The 18,958-nt window shown below is 46.1% G+C and overlaps 1 protein-coding gene across 3 annotated transcripts in view; it reads left to right on the top strand.

Moving 5' to 3' along the window:
* The window catches only part of RBM20 (RNA binding motif protein 20), a 534,741-nt gene that overhangs the window by 464,248 nt on the left and 51,535 nt on the right, over positions 1-18,958 (top strand). For all 3 annotated transcript variants that reach the window (XM_068258701.1, XM_068258700.1, XM_068258699.1), the window contains 2 exons: positions 71-172; positions 6,152-6,273. In XM_068258701.1, coding sequence (XP_068114802.1) covers positions 71-172; positions 6,152-6,273 — 224 coding nt within the window. The remainder of the gene's footprint in view (positions 1-70; positions 173-6,151; positions 6,274-18,958) is intronic.

Below are 18,958 nucleotides of genomic sequence, written 5' to 3'. Positions count from 1 at the left end.
TTCTGTAATGTGTGTACCCAGCTATTGTATTCCTACCTGCTTTCTGATTTCAGTATTTTTCTGTCACTAGAAGTTAAGTCTCCAGAAGAACCAGATCTGGAAACAAAAGAAATTCATACTTCACCTTCTTGGGAGCAGGACGATGTGTTCACTGAGCTGAAGATTCCTCTGGGTATGTAAACTGTATACACTTGACAATTTTGTAGTAGGGGTGGATGAACACCCTGTAGAAAAAGTCACAGGAGACAAAAAACGGGAGCCCAGTAGTGCAATATGTCAATGACCACAATAAAATAAAATAAATTAAAAGCACTACTCACAAAGGGAGGTTGCTTGGGGCAACCAACCACAGGAAGCAGGTGGAGACAATAAACCCGACTCCACTCGGGGTGGTCCTAGCCAGAACCGGAAGGATGGTCGCTCTCTTAGTGGAAAAAAGGGGACAGAGTCCACTGTGGGGACTCCACTGGTGGTCTGCCACCTCCCCTTGGACAGGATGTGTTCGGGGGTATACTTAGCACGTAAAAGGGAAAGAGGCGCCCTGATATAATAAAAGCATCTAAAATCAGCTTAAAATCGAAAAGTGATATGAGGTAGCTTACCTCAATGACGAAACCTCTGTAGTTAATACAAGGGATTTTATTAGCACAGCCTGTGCTAATAAAAATCCCTTGTATTAACTACAGAGGTTTCGTCATTGAGGTAAGCTACCTCATATCACTTTTCGATTTTAAGCTGATTTTAGATGCTTTTATTATATCAGGGCGCCTCTTTCCCTTTTACGTGCTATGTATACACTTGAGTATAAGCTCCCCCCCCCCTCAAAAAAACCCAAAACTTCTTGAGGGCAATTGGCTAGACCAATAAACTCATTGGCTAAGCAACATTTGTGTGATTGTGTGCCTGTACCCACATTGCGAGATCGCATAAACGATTGCTCGTTGCTCAAAAAATTTTTTGCCAGTCATTGGGAAAATCACGAGGTGGGAACAGGCCTTAAGGTATTTAGAGTGCACAGAGGAAGCCCATGCAAACATGGGTAGAACATAAGAAGTGCACATTCACAGCACTAGAGTTCTGGGTACAATCCTGGCCTGTGACGTAACTGGACTAGCTACTAGGTCACTGTGCTGCCATAAAAATTAATAGGCACTCATGCACATTTACACAAAATGCATAGTACTCTTTTGCTGAGATTCACTGCCCCATTTGTGAAGGCCCAAAGTTAAGACAGTTTTTAATGTATTTACTATAATATTAATACTGCAAAAAACTTTTTTCTAAATGTTTATGGTTTCTCTGAAGTTGTCTAGAATACTAGCTTTAAAAGGAAGGTCTGAGGTGATTAAAAAAACTAAAATCTACTTACCTGGGGCTTCCTCCAGCCCCTGGCAGCTGTCCTGTGCCCTCGCCGCAGCTCCGTTTCCAGCTGGAGGCCCAGGGATACTCCCCACTGGTACAAGATGCTTACTGTGCTTCAGCGTGCGGCTCATGGAGTTGCGCCGACATCATCCGGACTGTACTGCTCAACTAAAGTAGCTCTGCGCCTGCACAGTACAGTCCGGATGACGTCAGTGCGACTCCGTGAGCAGCACGCTGAAGCGCAGCAGATGCTGACCTGGCGAGGTTGAAATCTACACTGGAGGGGATCAGGAAACACCAGAGCTGTGGTGAGGGCACAGGACGGCTGCCAGGGGCTGGAGGAAGCCCCAGGTAGATTTGTTTTTTAACCCCTTGCTGAACGATCCACGCCAATTGGCATGAACGCGGTGGCAGCCCCAGGAACACTCCACGCCACGGTTGGCGTGAATGGCTATGGGATTGCAGATCACGCATCTCCGCATGAATGACGGAGCTCCGCTATGCCTTCAGTCTCCCAGCAGCGATCGCTGCTCGGAGACTGTTGGACAGCGGTTTCGCATCTATTAACATTGTACAGTGCTGCGATCTACAGCACCTTAGCTGGCAGGAGGGATATAAAATAAATTTTAAAAAATGGTTACGTTTATTTAAAAAATTAATAAAGATTTATAAAAAAAAACATCTGGGGAGCGATCAGGTCCCACCAAGAGAGCTCTGTTGGTGGGGAGAAAATGGGGGGGATCACTTGTGTGCTGAGTTGTGTGCCCCTGCAGTGAGCCCTTGAAGCTGCAGTGGCCCAATTATCAAAAAATGGCCTGGTCACTAGGGGGGTTTAACACCGCGGTCCTCAAGTGGTTAACCACCTCAGACCTTCCCTTTAAATGCACTGTAGCGGAAGTATTGTAGTCTATGGCCAGTTTATGAGGAAGCCAATTAACCTATCTGTATGTTTGGGATGTGGGGAGAAACTGGGAAGAACATACAAACTCTGTGCAGATAGAGCCCTGGTTGAGATTCAAACAGAGGACCCAGCGGTACAAGGCAAGAGAGTGCAGTGGTGTAACAATAGGGGCTGCAAAGAATGCAGCCGCAGTGGGGCCCGCCCAGGGTCGATTTTGGGGGCAAGAGGAAGCACAGCACTTAAAGGGAAGGTTCAGGGTGAGGCCAAAAAAAATAAAAATCTACTTACCTGGGGCTTCCTCCAGCCCGTGGCAGGCAGGAGGTGCCCTAGGCGCCGCTCCGCGGGCTCCCGGTGGCCGACCTGACCTGGCCAGGCCGGCTGCCAGGTCAGACTTCTTCTGCGCTCCAATCTGCGTTTCACGGGGGCGCGCTGACGTCATCGGGCGTTCTCCGGGCTGTACTGCCCAGGCTCAGAACTACTGAGCCTGCGCAGTACAGCCCGGAGGACGTCCGATGACGTCAGCGCGCCCGCGTGAAACGCAGATTGGAGCACAGAAGAAGCCCGACCTGGCAGCTGGCCTGGCCAGGTCAGGTCAGCCACTGGAGACCACCGGGAGCCTGCGGAGCGGCGCCGAGGGCACATCCTGCCTGCCACGGGCTGGAGGAAGCCCCAGGTAAGTGGATTTTTTTTTTGGGCTTCACCCTGAACCTTCCCTTTAAGGGGGAAAAATGGCCACAGAGCGGCGAGGAGGGGGGGGGGCTCACTACCCCCCTCCCTCACCACCTCGGGTTCCCCCATCACCACTTCCCCTCCATCGTTAAATGCAGCATGAAGCAGGCATGGAACGTGGACATACCTGTTCCGCGTTCCATGCAGCGGTGGTCATAATCTGAAGCGCCTGACGCTATTTCCTGATAAACCGGAAGTAGTGTCAAGCACTTTAGAGTATAAACACCTCATGAAATGCGGAAGAGGTATGTCCATGTTCCATGCCTGCTTCATGCTAAAGTTAACAATGGAGGGGGAAATGCTGACGGGGGATCCCGAGGTGGGGGATGGGGAGTTGGCCCCCCTCCCCACTGCTCTGGGGCCATTGTTCCCCCTCATGAGTCCCTCCCCCCCCCCCCCCCTCCTGGCTAGCTATACTGGGGGCACCTCTACCTGTCTATACTAGGGGCACCTGTGTCTAGCTATGCTTGGGTCACCTGTGCCTGGCTATGCTTGGGTCACCTGTGCCTAGCTATACTAGGGGCACCTGGGGGGGGGGGGCGCTAGGGGGCCCCATCCAAAGTTTTGCAGGGGGTCCAGTGATTTCTAGTTTTGCGCCTGCAAGAGTGCAAACCACTACGCCACCATGCTGCCCTAAGGTAAGCATTGAAGATGTATTTTCATCTTGGGTGCACATACCTCTGTGCATTTATCCGTTCCTCTCCTCATTTTACCTGGTCCCTTAAAGTGAACCTCCAGACTAAAAATCGATTCAGCAGCACTGAAAAGGCTTGGTGTTTCTTTAACAGTTTCACAGCATCAGAACTTTTTTTCTCTTATACAAGCCTCATTTTTAGCTGCACAGAAAGGAAACTGCCCGGGCAGTTTTCCCCTTGTGCTGTGCAAAGCATGATGGGATTTCTGATGTTTTCTCGTTCTGCTGTTTTGGTGCAATTTTTTTTTTTTTTTTTTAACATTTTGAATTTGACATTTGAAGCCTAGCACATGCAGCTGGGAGGGGTTATCAGGTCACAGGACAGTTGGAACTGTGTCTCATGCTCCCTGTCACCTCCTTTCAACCAAAAAGATGGCTGCCCCCATGACAAAGATGGCAGCCCCCATGAATCACAAGCATTTGCCTGTTCTTTTAAAACGGGGTGGGTAAAATATTTTATTACCTATCTATTCTAATTAACATAACTAATGTAACTTAATAACAGTATGTTTGTTTAGGCTGAAGTTCCCCTTTAAGTCAGTCCTTGATAAACTTGACTTGCCTAAAGTCAAATGTTAAAAATTAAGAGGCAGGCTTATAGCAATGTTCCCTCCCATCACCCTCCCATTATCTCCTCTTTCCTGCACCATTCTGTCACCTTAAAGAGGAACTCCAGCCTAAACAAACATACTGTCATTAAGTTACATTAGTTATGTTAATTAAAATAGATAGGTAATATAATCTCTTACCCACCCTGTTTTAAAAGAACAGCCAAATGTTTGATTTCATGATAGCAGCCATCTTTTTGGTTGAAAGGAGGTGACAGGGAGCATGAGACACAGTTCCAACTGTCCTGTGTCCTGAGCGCCTCTCCCAGTTGCTAGGCAACGTGAATAACAACATAGGCAATCCCATCATGCTCTGCACAGCATCAGGGAAAAAAAGCCCAGCTTTTTTTCCGTTGATGGGTGGAGCTTAGCTGAAAATGCAGCTAAAAATGATGCTTTGGTAAGAAAAACAAAGTTCTGATGCTGTGAAACTGTAATAGAAACACCAAGCCTTTTCAGTTCTGCTGAGTAGATTTTTAGTCCGGAGGATCACTTTAAGAAGTGGGAATGGGAGGGTGATAGGAGGTAACATCACGGCAAGTCTGCCTCTTTCTGACGGAATTTATTTAGTTTTGGCTTACAGTGGACCCAAATTAAAAATACAAGATTTCAAAAATAAAATCTATTTTCTAAATTATAATAATAAATAGCAGCCTTTTTTCAGCTGCACGATGACAAATATAAAATATTTTACATTCATTGGAGGAACCCCTCCCTTCCTTTCATATTGCCGGGACAGAATCCGGCAAACTGGTGTCCAGCAAAGGAGAGGAATTGCTAATGGCTGCCACCTGTATAACCCTAGTAATGAAAAGAGAAGGCTGAAAAGCATGCACTGAAATGCTCATAGGTTTGAAAGGGTGTTTATTTATCTTTGTATGTGTCAGAGTGGTGCAACGAAATATTTTGAATTAAAAAATGTTTTGGTTTGGGTCCGCTTTAAGCCAAATTCAAAGGAGTGATTACTAGGGCTGGGGGAGCCAGGAGAGGAATGGGCAATGCACGGGTATGTGGATTCAGCATGAACCTACCACTGAGCTTAGTTTAGGTAGCTTTGCCTTGGGTCAGGGGTCCTTTAAGTACGGTATTCAAAGATAAGGTTTGCAGAAAGTTAAAGAAAGATAGTGAAAGTTTAAAGAAAGATAATTTGCACACAGTAGTGGTGCATTGTAGGTAACCACAAATGTTCACTTATAGCTGAATTATTGCAAGTTTCCTTCTGTTTTAAGAAGGCATATCACACCAAGCATTGCTTTTTTTTAGTAGGAGGGTTTTTCGGTCTCTTTTGACCCCCTATACTTTCCTAGTGGTGTGGGTCATTCTAAGCTGCTTGGTTACTCAGAAAGTGAAGTAAAACATTTAGGACGGCCTCACACTACCATGCTCTGCATAATTTGGGGCCCTTGCATTTCAATGTATATTTCTACCATATAAAACAAAGAGATTAGCAATTTGCATTTAGCGATTTGTCTTCCCTCTCTCAATATAAAATAGAGGGTAATTAATCAGCATCAGCTGCTCTTTGCAGGTTATGGTACAGACCATATAGCTGGCTAGTGATGGGATTGCTTAGTCACAATTGGGAACTTCTGTTAATGTATCACTAGCTAAAAGGTCTGTTAAAAAAAAAAAAACAGGAGCTAGGCCTCGGTCGCGACACTCCCCCTCCCCCCCCCCCCCCACAGCACACGCACAGCCGCGCTCCCCCACGCGCAAACAGCAAATTGGGCAATCAAATTGCATGTGTGTACAGACACCCTAAATCAGTGTCAATAGCCTGCTGGTGATTACAATTTAGCCTAAAAGCAGAACAAACAGTTTGGAAGGTTCCTAACAATTTATGTTTCTCTGTGAAAGGTGTGGAATTTGTTGTTCCGAGGACTGGATTCTACTGCAAACTTTGTGGCCTTTTCTACACCAGTGAAGAAGCTGCCAAAACCTCTCACTGTCGAAGTCGGGTGCATTACAGAAACCTACAGGTATGCATTAGCCAGTCACAATTTGCCGGATGAAAAGTATATTGTGAACTTTGCTGTAACTGTGTGGAAAAATGTGGTGATCCACAGTGGCTGTATGAAGAATGTGGGGGGATCTGGTAGTTATTTTCTTGTTGGTCTACATACAAAAAGACTCTATACATGCTGCGAGCCTGAAAGCTAAGTTTCATCTTCTTGGGCCAGAGCTTTCAGGCTTCATGTTATTTTACTTACCATATATACTCTAATACAAGTCGACCTCGTATATAAGTCAAATTCCAACTTAAAAGGGTTGAATATTGGAGTTTTTTATTGACTCAAGTTTAAGTCTACCCAGCAAAGTTAATGGCTGCACTTTGGGCACAGGAGGGGTTAAAGAGAGACTGAAGACATTAAAAATACTTCTTTTTACAGGCTATTTCTCTTAAGCAATATGTGCAGAGCTGAAATGCCGCATTCCCACGGCAGAACAATGTGATTACACCCCCAAAATCACGGGGCAAAATTCCACGACTTTCAAGGTTGTGGATTTTGCTGCCTGGGGGAGGCAGAGCTTTGCGCAGTAGCACTGCCTCTACTGCGCCTCTCCCTGCCCCTCTCAGTGAAAGAAGACAGAGGGGTAGGGAGAGGCAGCGATCAGTGGAGATTGATTCCAGTAGAGGCAGAGCTACAGCGCAAAGCTCTGCCTCTACCAGGATGCTATCCCCGAATTTTTCCCTGGGGATTTGGGGGGTTTAAAGACCTTGTTCTGCTGCGTGAATGCAGCGTTTCAGCTCTGCACCTATTGCTTAACCGCTTAAGCTTAACTGGACAAAAATTCTCGTCCAGTTAGGCTGCGCGCACTCCCACGTGTCGCGCGTGCTCCCGCGCCCCCCCCCCCGTGCGCGCTCCAGCCGCTAGCCCAACGATCAATGAAAGGGATTATAGATCCCTTTCATAAATCAAACCCCCCCCCCCTGGAGAAAAGCCGACAGCGCCTCTTCAGACGCTGCGGCTTTTCTGAGGTAAAAAAGTTCCTGGTCTTCTTTCTTCTTCCTGGGAGCGAGATCGATCGCTCCCAGGACCTTTTGACTGTGACCATCTTGTGGCCAAATAACAAACTACACCAAAAACCACTTTGTATTTAATAAATACATTTTTAAACATTTAAAACCCCCTGCTTACCTCCCACATCAAAAAATACCCACATAAAAGTTTTAATAAAAAATAAAATAAAAAATACAATATTAAAAAAAAAAAAATAGACATAAATTGTTACCTAAGGGTCTGATTTTTTTTAAATATTCATGTCAAAGGAGTATATTAATATGATTTATTAAACTATGGGCTTTTAAATTGTGATGGCCGCAAATTGAAAAAATGCACCTTTATTTCCAAATTAAATATCGGCGCCATACATTGTGATAGGGACATAATTTAAATAGTGTAATAAGCGGGAGAAATTGGTAAATAAAGTACATGGGTTTTAATTATGGTAGCATGTATTAATTTCAAACTATAATGGCCAAAAGCTGAGAAATTATTTTTTTCCATTTCTTTCTTTAACCACTTGCCGACCGCCCCCAGCCGATGGGCGGCGGCAAAGACTGGGCCTAAACGACCGCAATACGCCCATCGGCGGAGGCGGCGGCAGGCGTGGTTATGCGGCGATCGCGTCATTCGTGACGCGATCAGCCGCCGGCGACTGGCTCCGCCCCCCTCATGCTGTAACCCGCCGGCCGTTCGGAAGCGCCGGCGGGTTACTAGCACCCGGATCGCCGCATGTACATAGTATAATAGGCTTTGTAATGTATACAAAGCCTATTATACTGGCTGCCTCCTGCCCTGGTGGTCCCAGTGTCCGAGGGACTACCAGGGCAGGCTGCAGCCACCCTAGTCTGCACCAAGCACACTGATCCTGCCCCCCCTTCCCTCTGATTGCCCATAGCACCCCTCAGACCCTCCCCTGCCCAGACCCCTGTTTGCACCCAATCACCCCCCTAATCACCCATCAATCACTCCCTGTCACTATCTATAAATGCTATTTTTTTAACCCTAAACTGCCCCCGCTCCCTCCTGATCACCCCCCACCCCTCAGATTCTCCCCAGACCCCCCCCCCCCCCCCCTGTGTACTGTATGCATCTATCCCCCCTGATCACCTGCCAATGACCTGTCAATCACCCATCAATCACCCATCAATCACCCCCTGTCACTGCCACCCATCAATCAGCCCCTAACCTGCCCCTTGCGGGCAATCTGATCACCCACATCAATAGATCGCCCGCAGATCCGACATCAGATGACCTCCCAAGTGCAGTGTTTACATCTGTTCTCTCCTCTAAACACCCACTAATTACCCATCAATAACCCATCAATCACCCCCTATCACCACCTGTCACTGTTACCCATCAGATCAGACCCTAATCTGCCCCTTGCGGGCACCCAATCACCCGCCTACATGCTCAGATTGCCCTCAGACCCCCCCTTATCAATTCGCCAGTGCAATATTTACATCTGTTCTTCCCTGTAGTAACCCACTGATCACCTGTCAATCACCCCCTGTCACTGCCACCCATCAATCAGCCCCTAACCTGCCCCTTGCGGGCAATCTGATTACCCACCCACACCATCAGATTGCCCCAGACCTACCCTCAGATCACCTCCAAAGTGCATTGTTTACATCTGTTCTGCCATCTAATCACCCACTAATCACCAATCAATCAGCCCCTGTCATTGATACCCATCAGATTAGACCCCTATCTGCCCCTAGGGCACCCAAACATCCGCCCACACCCTCAGAACGCCCTCAGACCCCAGCCCTGATCACCTCGCCAGTGCATTGCTTGCATCTATTTCCCCCCTCTAATCACACCTTGAGACACCCATCAATCACCTCCTGTCACCCCCTAGCACACCTACCCATCAGATCAGGCCCTAATTTGCCCCGTGTGGGCTCCTGATCACTCGGCCAAACCCTCAGATCCCCCTCAGACCCCCTTCCGATCACCTCCCCAGTGCATTGATTGCATCTATTTTCCCCTCTAACCACCCCCTGAGACACCCATCAATCACCTCCTGTCACCCCCCTAGCACTCCTATCCATCAGATCAGGCCCAATACAACCTGTCGTCTAAAAGGCCACCCTGCTTATGACCGGTTCCACAAAATTTCCCCCCTCATAGACCACCTGTCATCAAAATTTGCAGATGCTTATACCCCTGAACAGTCATTTTGAGAAATTTGGTTTCCTGACTACTCACAGTTTTGGGCCCGTAAAATGCCAGGGCAGTATAGGAACCCCACAAGTGACCCCATTTTAGAAAAAAAAAAGACACTCCAAGGTATTCTGTTAGGTGTATGATGAGTTCATAGAAGATTTTATTTTTTTGTCAACAGTTTGTGAAAAAAACAATAAAAATCAATTTCCGCTAACTGTTGACAAAAAATGAAATCTTCTATGAGCTCACCATACACCTAACGGAATACCTTGGGGTGTCTTCTTTCTAAAATGGGGTCACTTGTGGGGTTCCTATACTGCCCTGGGGCCCTAAACCGTGAGGAGTAGTCTAGAAAACAAATGCCTCAAAACGACCTGTGATTAGGACGTTGGGCCCCTTAGCGCACCTAGGCCTCAATTCACTAAGCTTCTCTCCTGTCTTTAATAACTCTTCTAGAGTTGTTACCATGGTGATAAGGCATGTAGTATTCAGGAAACATTTTACCTCAGGCAAACCTAAAGTTAACTCTTCTGTCTTTAAGTTAACTCTTTAATCCTTAAAATAACTCCAGAGTTAAAGACAGGCTGTTCATTAACTGCGTGTGAAAATAACTACAGAGGAGGTAAATTAACTACAGAGGAGGTAAATTAACTACAGAGGTGGTAAATTAACTACAGAGGAGGTAAATTAACTACAGAGGAGGTAAATTAACTACAGAGGAGGTAACTTAAGGAATGAAGAGATAAGATAACTCTCACTTTGTGAGGTAAGTTTTATCTTGCCTTATTATCTCCAGCATGATCTTAGTGAATTGAGGCCCTAGGCTGCAAAAAAGTGCCACACGTGGTATCGCCGTACTCAGTAGTAGTAGTATAATGTGTTTTGTGGTGTATTTTTACACATACCCATGCTGTGTGGGAGAAATCTCTCTGTAAATGGACAATTGTGTTTAAAAAAAATCAAAAATGTGTCATTTACAGAGATATTTCTCCCACCCAGCATAGTTATATGTAAAAATACACCACAAAACACATTATACTACTTCTCCTGAGTACGGCGATACCACATATGTGACACTTTTTTGCACCCTAACTGCGCTAATGGGCACAAAGTCCAATGAGTACCTTTAGGATTTCAAGGGTCATTTTGCGAGATTTGGCTTCCAGACTCCTCCTCACGGTTTAGGGCCCCTAAAATGCCAGGGCAGTATAGGAACCCCACAAGTGACCCCATTTTAGAAAGAAGACACCCCAAGGTATTCTGTTAGGTGTATGATGAGTTCATAGAAGATTTTATTTTTTTGTCACAAGTTAGCGGAAATTGATTTGTATTGCTTTTATTTTTCACAAAGTGTCATTTTCCGCTAACTTGTGACCAAAAAAAAAATCTTCTATGAACTCACCATACTCCTAACGGAATACCTTGGGGTGTCTTCTTTCTAAAATGGGGTAATTTGTGGGGTTCCTATACTGCCCTGGCATTTTAGGGGCCCTAAACCGTGAGGAGTAGTCTTGAAACCAAATGTTGCAAAATGACCTGTGAAATCCTAAAGGTACTCATTGGACTTTGGGCCCCTTAGTGCAATTAGGGTGCAAAAAAGTGCCACACATGTGGTATCGCCGTACTCAGGAGAAGTAGTATAATGTGTTTTGGGGTATATTTTTACACATACCCATGCTGAGTGGGAGAAATATCTCTGTAAATAGACAATTGTGTGTAAAAAAAAATAAAAAATTCACATTTACAGAGATATATCTCTCACCCAGCATGGGTATGTGTAAAAATACACCCCAAAACACATTGTACTACTTCTCCTGAGTACGGCAATACCACATGTGTGGCACTTTTTTGCAGCCTAACTGCGCTAAGGGGCCCAAAGTCCAATAAGCATCTTTAGGCTTTACAGGGGTGCTTACAATTAGGCACCCCCCAAAATGCCAGGACAGTGAACACACCCCACAAATGACCCCATTTTGGAAAGGAGACACTTCAAGGTATTCAGAGAGGAGCATAGTGAGTCCGTGGCAGATTTCAATTTTTTTTGTCGCAAGTTAGAAGAAATGGAAACTTTTTTTTTTTTTCCACAAAGTGTCATTTTTCGCTAACTTGTGACAAAAAATAAAATCTTCTTTGAACTCACCATGCCTCTCACTGAATACTTTGGGATGTCTTCTTTCCAAAATGGGGTCATTTGGGGGGTATTTATACTATCCTGGAATTTTAGCACCTCATGAAACATGACAGGGGGTCAGAAAAGTCAGAGATGCTTAAAATGGGAAAATTTACTTTTGGCACCATAGTTTGTAAACGCTATAACTTTTACCCAATCCAATAAATATACACTGAATGGGTTTTTTTTAATCAAAGACATGTAGCAGAATAACTTTCGAGCTCAAATGTATAGGAAATTTTACTTTATTTGAAAAATGTCAGCACAGAAAGTTAAAAAAGTCATTTTTTTTGACAAAAATTCGTGTCTTTTTTTGATAAATATAATAAAAAGTAAAACTCGCAGCAGCAATCAAATAGCACCAAAAGAAAGCTTTATTAGTGACAAGAAAAGGAGGTAAAATTCATTTAGGTGGTAGGTTGTATGAGCGAGCAATAAACCGTGAAAGCTGCAGTGGTCTGAATGGAAAAAAAGGCTCTGGTCCTTAAGGGGCGAAAAGACTGTGGTCCTCAAGTGGTTAATATTCCTGTTAAAATGGATTTAGAATAAATTAATTCTCAGCAAAATGTATCACCCAAAGAAAGCTCAATTGGTGGCGGAAAAAACAAGATGTAGATCAATTTATTGTGATAAGTAGTGATAAAGTTATTGGCAAATTAATGGGAGGTGAAAGTTGCTCAGATGCAAAAAAAAATATCAACCCTGTGGGCTTAAGTGGTTAAAGCGGTATTGTCACCATAAAAATCTAATTTCAACAGCAACTGGTCTGAGTGTATTCAAGAAACACTGAAGTGTCAAACACATTTTTTAAATAAAGATTATTTTTCTAACATGCTAGCCCTACCTAAACCGCCGCATCCCCGCCACTGAAATCTAACTAAATCCCCCCCCCCCCCAACTACCCCCTCCCTCTCCCCCGCAAAATCCATGACATTCTTGGTTGTGGATTTTGCTGCTATAGGTGGCAGAGCTATAAGCTGCAGCTCTGCCTCCATTCGCGTCTATCAGCAGCTGATCTCCGCCTCTCCCCCGCCCCTCTCAATGAAGGAAGACTGAGAGGGCAGGGGAGAGGCGGCGATCCGGGCTGACAGACGCGCTGAGAGGCAGAGCTGTGGCTTATAGCTCTGTCTCTCATGGAAACGCTCCCCGGATTGCCCCCCGGGGAGTTAGGGGGATTTAGTTAGATTACAGCCACGGGAATGCGGCGATTTAGGTAGGGCTAGCATATTAAACACATTTTTTAAATAAAAATATGATTTTCTTGAGACTTCAGAGTCTCTTTAAGTAATAAAGATGCTTATCCTGCATTCAAAACTTTAAACCATAACAGCAGAAAAAGGTTTGCGAGTTATCACATACTTTAGGAGCACTGGCCCTTTAGTAGTCAGTGCCAAACAGTTGAATGCTGGGGGTTCTTTTTATCTATAATATATTCGTCCTCTTCCATTTATTTCCCTGCCTAGCCTATCTGAAACACGCTCACTTGTGTTTACAAGCAAAGCTGAGGTGACTCAGCGATTGGAGGAGAAAAGAAAAAAAAAAAAAAACAGTGCAGTTCCTAGTATACACCTCAGTAGGAGTGTCCGAAGACTCTGGGAGGAGGGCAGCTAATAAATACACAATGAGCAAGAGAAGGGGGGGTGGGGGGAAAGAGTCAGGGAGGATACGATGTCAGTGTTAGCTTAGCAAGATGGCCACTGCATAGAATAGGCTTTTCTGCTTTCCCTTTATAAAATTCACAGGAATCATTACGTGGATAGCACAATACATCTGTTATATAAGTAGAAGTAGTATTTATCTACTTATATATGTGTTTTTTATTTCTAGGTTAGCATGGGTGTCACTTGTTCTTTAAACCTTTCAGGACCGGCCACCTAACCCCCCCCCTTAAGGACCAGGCACTTTTCCATGGGAGAGAGGGGTGCACGTTTGGGGGGGGGGGGGGTGTCAGGCAGCCGGATCCTGTTGCTGGGCTTCCTGGGCTGTGTCCCCCTTTGTGGCCAGGTGTCCCCCCTTTCAGCAGCAGCTTTGATTCACCTTCCAGGCTCCAGCGCTGCAAACACCACCACTCCCCGCTCGTACTGACGCTAAGTCCTGGGTCACGGCTTGATGACGTCAGCTGTCAAAGTGATCACTACGATCCGCTGGCGATGGCTGCTGATCACTGTGGCTGCTGATCACTGAGGGGAGATGCCAGCTGTCATATGACAACTTAATCTCCCCTCTCCAGTGTGCACTATCACGTCGGGACGGTGTGTTACCGCGGACGTTGAATCAACATCCAGTCAGGACGGCAGTACCACCTACTGGACGTAGATTCGACCTACGTCGGTCCCCAAAAGGTTAAAGGAGTTATCAGTCTAATATAAAGAAAATAAGTGCTACTTACCCGGGGCTTCCTCCAGCCCCAATCTCCCAGCATGTCCCTCGCTGCAGCTCTGCCGTCAGCCGCCGCTGCTTCCCGGTCCCCGGCGACGACGTCAGACCGACCTCTAGGCTGGCCTGTACTGCGCCTGCGCAAGCGGCGCTGTCAAGTACCACCACGTGGACCGGAGCGGACTGCGCAGGTGCAGTAGTTCTGTGCCAGCGCAGTCCGCTCCGGTCCATGTGGTGGTGATTGATAGTGCCGCTCGCGCAGGCGCAGTACAGGCCGGCCTAGAGGTTGGCCTGACATCGCCGGGGACCGGGAAGCAGCGGCGAGGGACATGCTGGGAGATTGGGGCTGGAGGAAGCCCCGGGTAAGTAGCACTTATTTTTTTTATATTAGCCTGATAACTCCTTTAAGATAAATAGCCTGTAAAAAGTATTTATTTTGGCTTCAGACTCTTTAATGACTGCACTGCATACAGTGTTGCAGCCATTAAACCCTCCTGTCCCTTAAGGGCAGCCAATACCTCCTCCAGGCCCCCAAGTGCTGCAATTATTCACTCCCTTTTATCATAGCTCCCAAGTGTCCCTCTTTCCTCCTCAGTTGTCCCTCTTTTGGCACTTTGTCCCTCTTTCTTTGTAAATATATATATTTCTCTAATACAAAATGTGTTTGATTGACTCTAAACTTTATTCCCATCCTTTAAATTGATATATTACTAATTTTAAAATGTTAATATGAAGGAAAATGAACCAGGATAGAAAGGACCAGTGTGGTTTGTATTATAAAACAACATATTTTTATGAAGAAATCTTTATGGTATGTGTGACTAGGGTTGTGATCAGGGGTATGGCAGGGGTGTGGCTTAAGTGTTCCTATTTCTCATCTCAAAAAGTTTGGAGGTATGTTTTTATGCAGCTCCGTATTTCCCACCTGCCCCTTTCCTTGTTAATTGTTGTGGCCAGGACTTTCAGACCTGTGTTTTTTTGGCATTTCCTTTCCTCAAAGTATCACTTACCTAAGTGTAAATTGTTGCAAATGGGAATGTCACTAATAGTGCACACATTACTCAGTGTTACCAGTGACTTGTGTATAAGTCGAACCCTTTACTTTTATGAAGTGAATCAGAACTACATTTCTAGACTTATACTCAAGAACATACAGTATTAACCCTCCTGGCGGTCTATCAGAAACCGCCAGGGGGGCAGCGCAGCAGTATTTTAAAAAAAATTTTTTAACTCATGTAGCGAGCCTAGGGCCTCCGGCAATCTTTGATCAGGAAATCTTGTTCAAAGAACGGGATTTCATGAAGGGCTTCCCCTGTCTGGGGGGGGGGGGGGGGGCACGGCGACCAGCAGGCTCAGTAGTTCTGAGCCTGCGCAGTACAGCCCGGAGGACGTCCGATGACGTCAGCGTGCACGAGTGACACGCATTTTGGAGCGCAGAAGAAGACTGACCTGGCAGCCGGCCTGGCCAGGTCGGGCTCGCCACCGGAGACCACCGGGAGCCTGCGGAGCGGCGCCGAGAGCACATCCTGGCTGCCACCGGCTGGAGGAAGCCCCAGGTAAGTGGATTTGGATTTTTTATTTTTATTTTTTATTTTACATGCTTAAAACCCCTTAAGGACCAGACACTTTTTTTCCATTCAGACCACTGCAGCTTTAACGGTTTATTGCTCGGTAATACAACCTACCACACCTAAATTAATTTTACCTCCATTTCTTGTCACTAATACAGCTTTCTTTTGGTGCTATTTGATTGCTGCTGCTTTATTTTTAGTTTTTAATATATTCATCAAAAAAGACATGAATTTTGGAGGTGATAAAAAAAAGGATTTTTTTTAACTTTCTGTGCTGACATTTTTCAAATAAAGTAACATTTCTGTATACATTTTTGGCCAAATTTATAGTGCCACATGTCTTTGATAAAAAAAATACCAATCCAATAAGTGTATATTTATTGGTTTGGGTAAAATTATAGCGTTTACAAACTATGGTGCAAAAAGTGAATTTTCCCATTTTGAAACATCTCTGACTTTTCTGAGCACCTGTCATGTTTCATGAGGTGCTAGAATTCCAGGATAGTATAAATACCCCCCAAATGATCCCATTTTGGAAAGAAGACATCCCAAAGTATTCACTTAGGGCCCTTTTCCACCAGCGCAAAAACGCAAACCGCTAGCGATTTTACAATCGCTACGGTTTGCTTTTTAACATAGGAATCGCGGTAGGTAATTTCCACTACCGCTATTCGTTTTTTACTTGAACGCGATTGTGCCGCGGAGCAACTTTTGCCGCGATTTTGCCGGAATCGGCGGTAATTGCGATTCAGCAATCGCTAGCGTATTTTTTGTGACGTTGGCGGAAAATGACACTTTGTGACAAAATAAAAAGTTTCCATTTCTGCTAACTTGCGACAAAAATAAAAAATGAAATCTGCCACGGACTCACCATGCCCCTCTCTGAATACTTTGGAGTGTCTACTTTCCAAAATGGGGTCATTTGTGGGGTGTGTTTACTGTCCTGGCATTTTGGGGGGTGCCAAATTGTAAGCACCCCCGTAAAGCCTAAAGGTGCTCATAGGACTTTGGGGCCCTTAGTGCACCTAAGCTGTAAAAAAGTGTCACACATGTGGTATCGCCGTACTCAGGAGAAGTTGTATAATGTGCTTTGGGGTGTATTTTTACACATACCCATGCTGGGTGCGAGAAATATCTCTGTAAATGGACAATTGTGTGTAAAAAAAACTGAAAATTGTCATTTACAGAGATATTTCTCTCACCCAGCATGGGTATGTGTAAAAATACACCCCAAAACACATTATACTACTTCTCCTGAGTACGGCGATACCACATGTGTGACACTTTTTTCCAGCCTAGGTGCGCTAAGATGACAGGTTGTATTGGCACTGAAGTGCAAGAAGCGCAGGATGTTCTCAAATCGTGACCTGGACATGGCAGTAGAGAACATGGGTATGTGATCTATTGGGTGCGTAGACCAATAAGACTGCAATACATTCTTTTTGACTAGACCCATGTTAAGGAGAAGGCCCCAAAAAATGTTACGTTCGGAAACTTGGAGTGGTTTCCACCGAAAAGGCAGGGCATGGTAGCTTCTTGGATAGGCAGTATTGTGTGGCATAACGGTTGGTCTCAGCCACAATTAAGTAGTAGAGACCAGCAGTGATCAGATAAAAAAAATTCTGTCACTGCAGTGGGGCGGGTGAGGGTTTGGCTGGGTGATCAGAAGCCCGCAGGGGGCAGATTAGGGCCTGATCTGATGGATAGGAGTGCTAGGGGGTGACAGGTGGTGACAGGAGGTGATTGATGGGTGTCTCAGGGGGTGATTAGAGGGGAGAATAGATGCAATCAATGCACTGGGGAGGTGACTGGAATGGAGTCTGAGGGTTTGGCCGAGTGATCAGGAGCCCACACGGGGCAAATTAGGGCCTGATCTGATGGGTAGGTGTGCTAGGGGGTGACAGCAGGTGATTGATGGGTGTCTCAGGGTGTGATTAGAAGGGGGAATAGATGCAATCAATGCACTGGGAAGGTGATTAGGGGCGGTCTGAGGGCGATCTGAGGGTGTGGGCTGGTGTTTGAGTGCCCGCAAGGGGCAGATTAGGGTCTGGTCTGATGGGTAGCAGTGGCAGGGGTGATTGATGGGTGATCAGTGGGTGATTAGAGGGGAGAACAGACGTAAATAGATGTGATTAGAGGGGAGAACAGATGTAAATAATGCACTGGGGAGGTGATGGGGGGGGGGGGGTGTCTGAGGGCGATCTGAGGGTGTGAGCGGGACTTTGGGTGCCCGCAAGGGGCAGATTAGGGTCTGGTCTGATGGGTAGCAGTGACAGGTGGTGATCAGTGGGTGATTAGAGGGGAGAACAGGTGTAAACAATGCACTTGGGAGGTGATCTGAGGGCGGGTCTGCGGGCGATCTGAGGTTGTGGGCGGGTGATCAGGTGCCCGCAAGGGGCAGGTTAGGGTCTGATCTGATGGGTGGCAATGACAGGTGGTGACTGATACGTGATTGACAGGTGATCAGTGGGTGATCACAGGGGAGAATAGATGTATACAGTACAAAGGGGGGGGGGGTGATCAGGTGCCTCCAGTAGGCAGTTTAGGACCTAATCTAAAACATAGCATTGACAGATAGTGACAGGGAGTGATTGATGGGGGGTTAGGGGGGTGATTGGGTGCAAACAGTGGTCTGAGGGGGGTGATTTAGGAGTGGGGGGTTGGTCTGAGGGGTGCTGTGGGCGATCAGGGGGCAGGATCAGTGTGCTTGGGTGCTTTCTACATGGGCTGCCACCTCCCCTGGTGGTCCCTCGATCACTGGGACCACCAGGGGAGGTGGCAGATTGTATAATACGCTTTGTATACATTAAAAAGCGTATTATACGCTTTCTATGCGGCAGATCGGGGGTTAACAACCCGCCGGCGCTGCTAATTGGGCGGCGGGTGGGCAAAGCCTAATGCCGACGGATGCGTGCGCATTCCTGCGCGCGATCCCAGGCTGAACAGTCCTCAAGGAGCCGCCGCCGCCGATCGTCGTTAGTCGGCAAGTGGTTAAGAATGAATTTTCCTGCCTGGATTTTAAAATCTATTTTTCTTAAAAAGGTCTGTTCAAGTGAATTGACATATTGTACATAGCAAATTTGATGACAAGTCCCATGTATGGTGGCTTTGCGAAAGTCAGCGCCAGGGACTTCAGTACACCCTGTACTTTACCATAGTGACATTTTTTTGAACCTTTTTTTTGAGCCAATCAGATCTGATCATCATAACGATGTGCTGCTGTGTTATCCCCACAGAGTGTCACACCAACAGGGCCGTGCAGAGGGTCCTTAAGTGGGGGGTGCTCAAATTTAAAAAAGGGGCCTGGCAACATCTTCCCCCGCATGCCCCCCTCCTTGTTTCTGGCTAGGGGGTATTGGTTGTCAACAGTGCT

Source organism: Hyperolius riggenbachi, chromosome 10, assembly GCF_040937935.1.
Source record: "Hyperolius riggenbachi isolate aHypRig1 chromosome 10, aHypRig1.pri, whole genome shotgun sequence".
Taxonomy (NCBI): domain Eukaryota; kingdom Metazoa; phylum Chordata; class Amphibia; order Anura; family Hyperoliidae; genus Hyperolius; species Hyperolius riggenbachi.
This window is presented reverse-complemented; position numbering and strand designations above follow the sequence as displayed.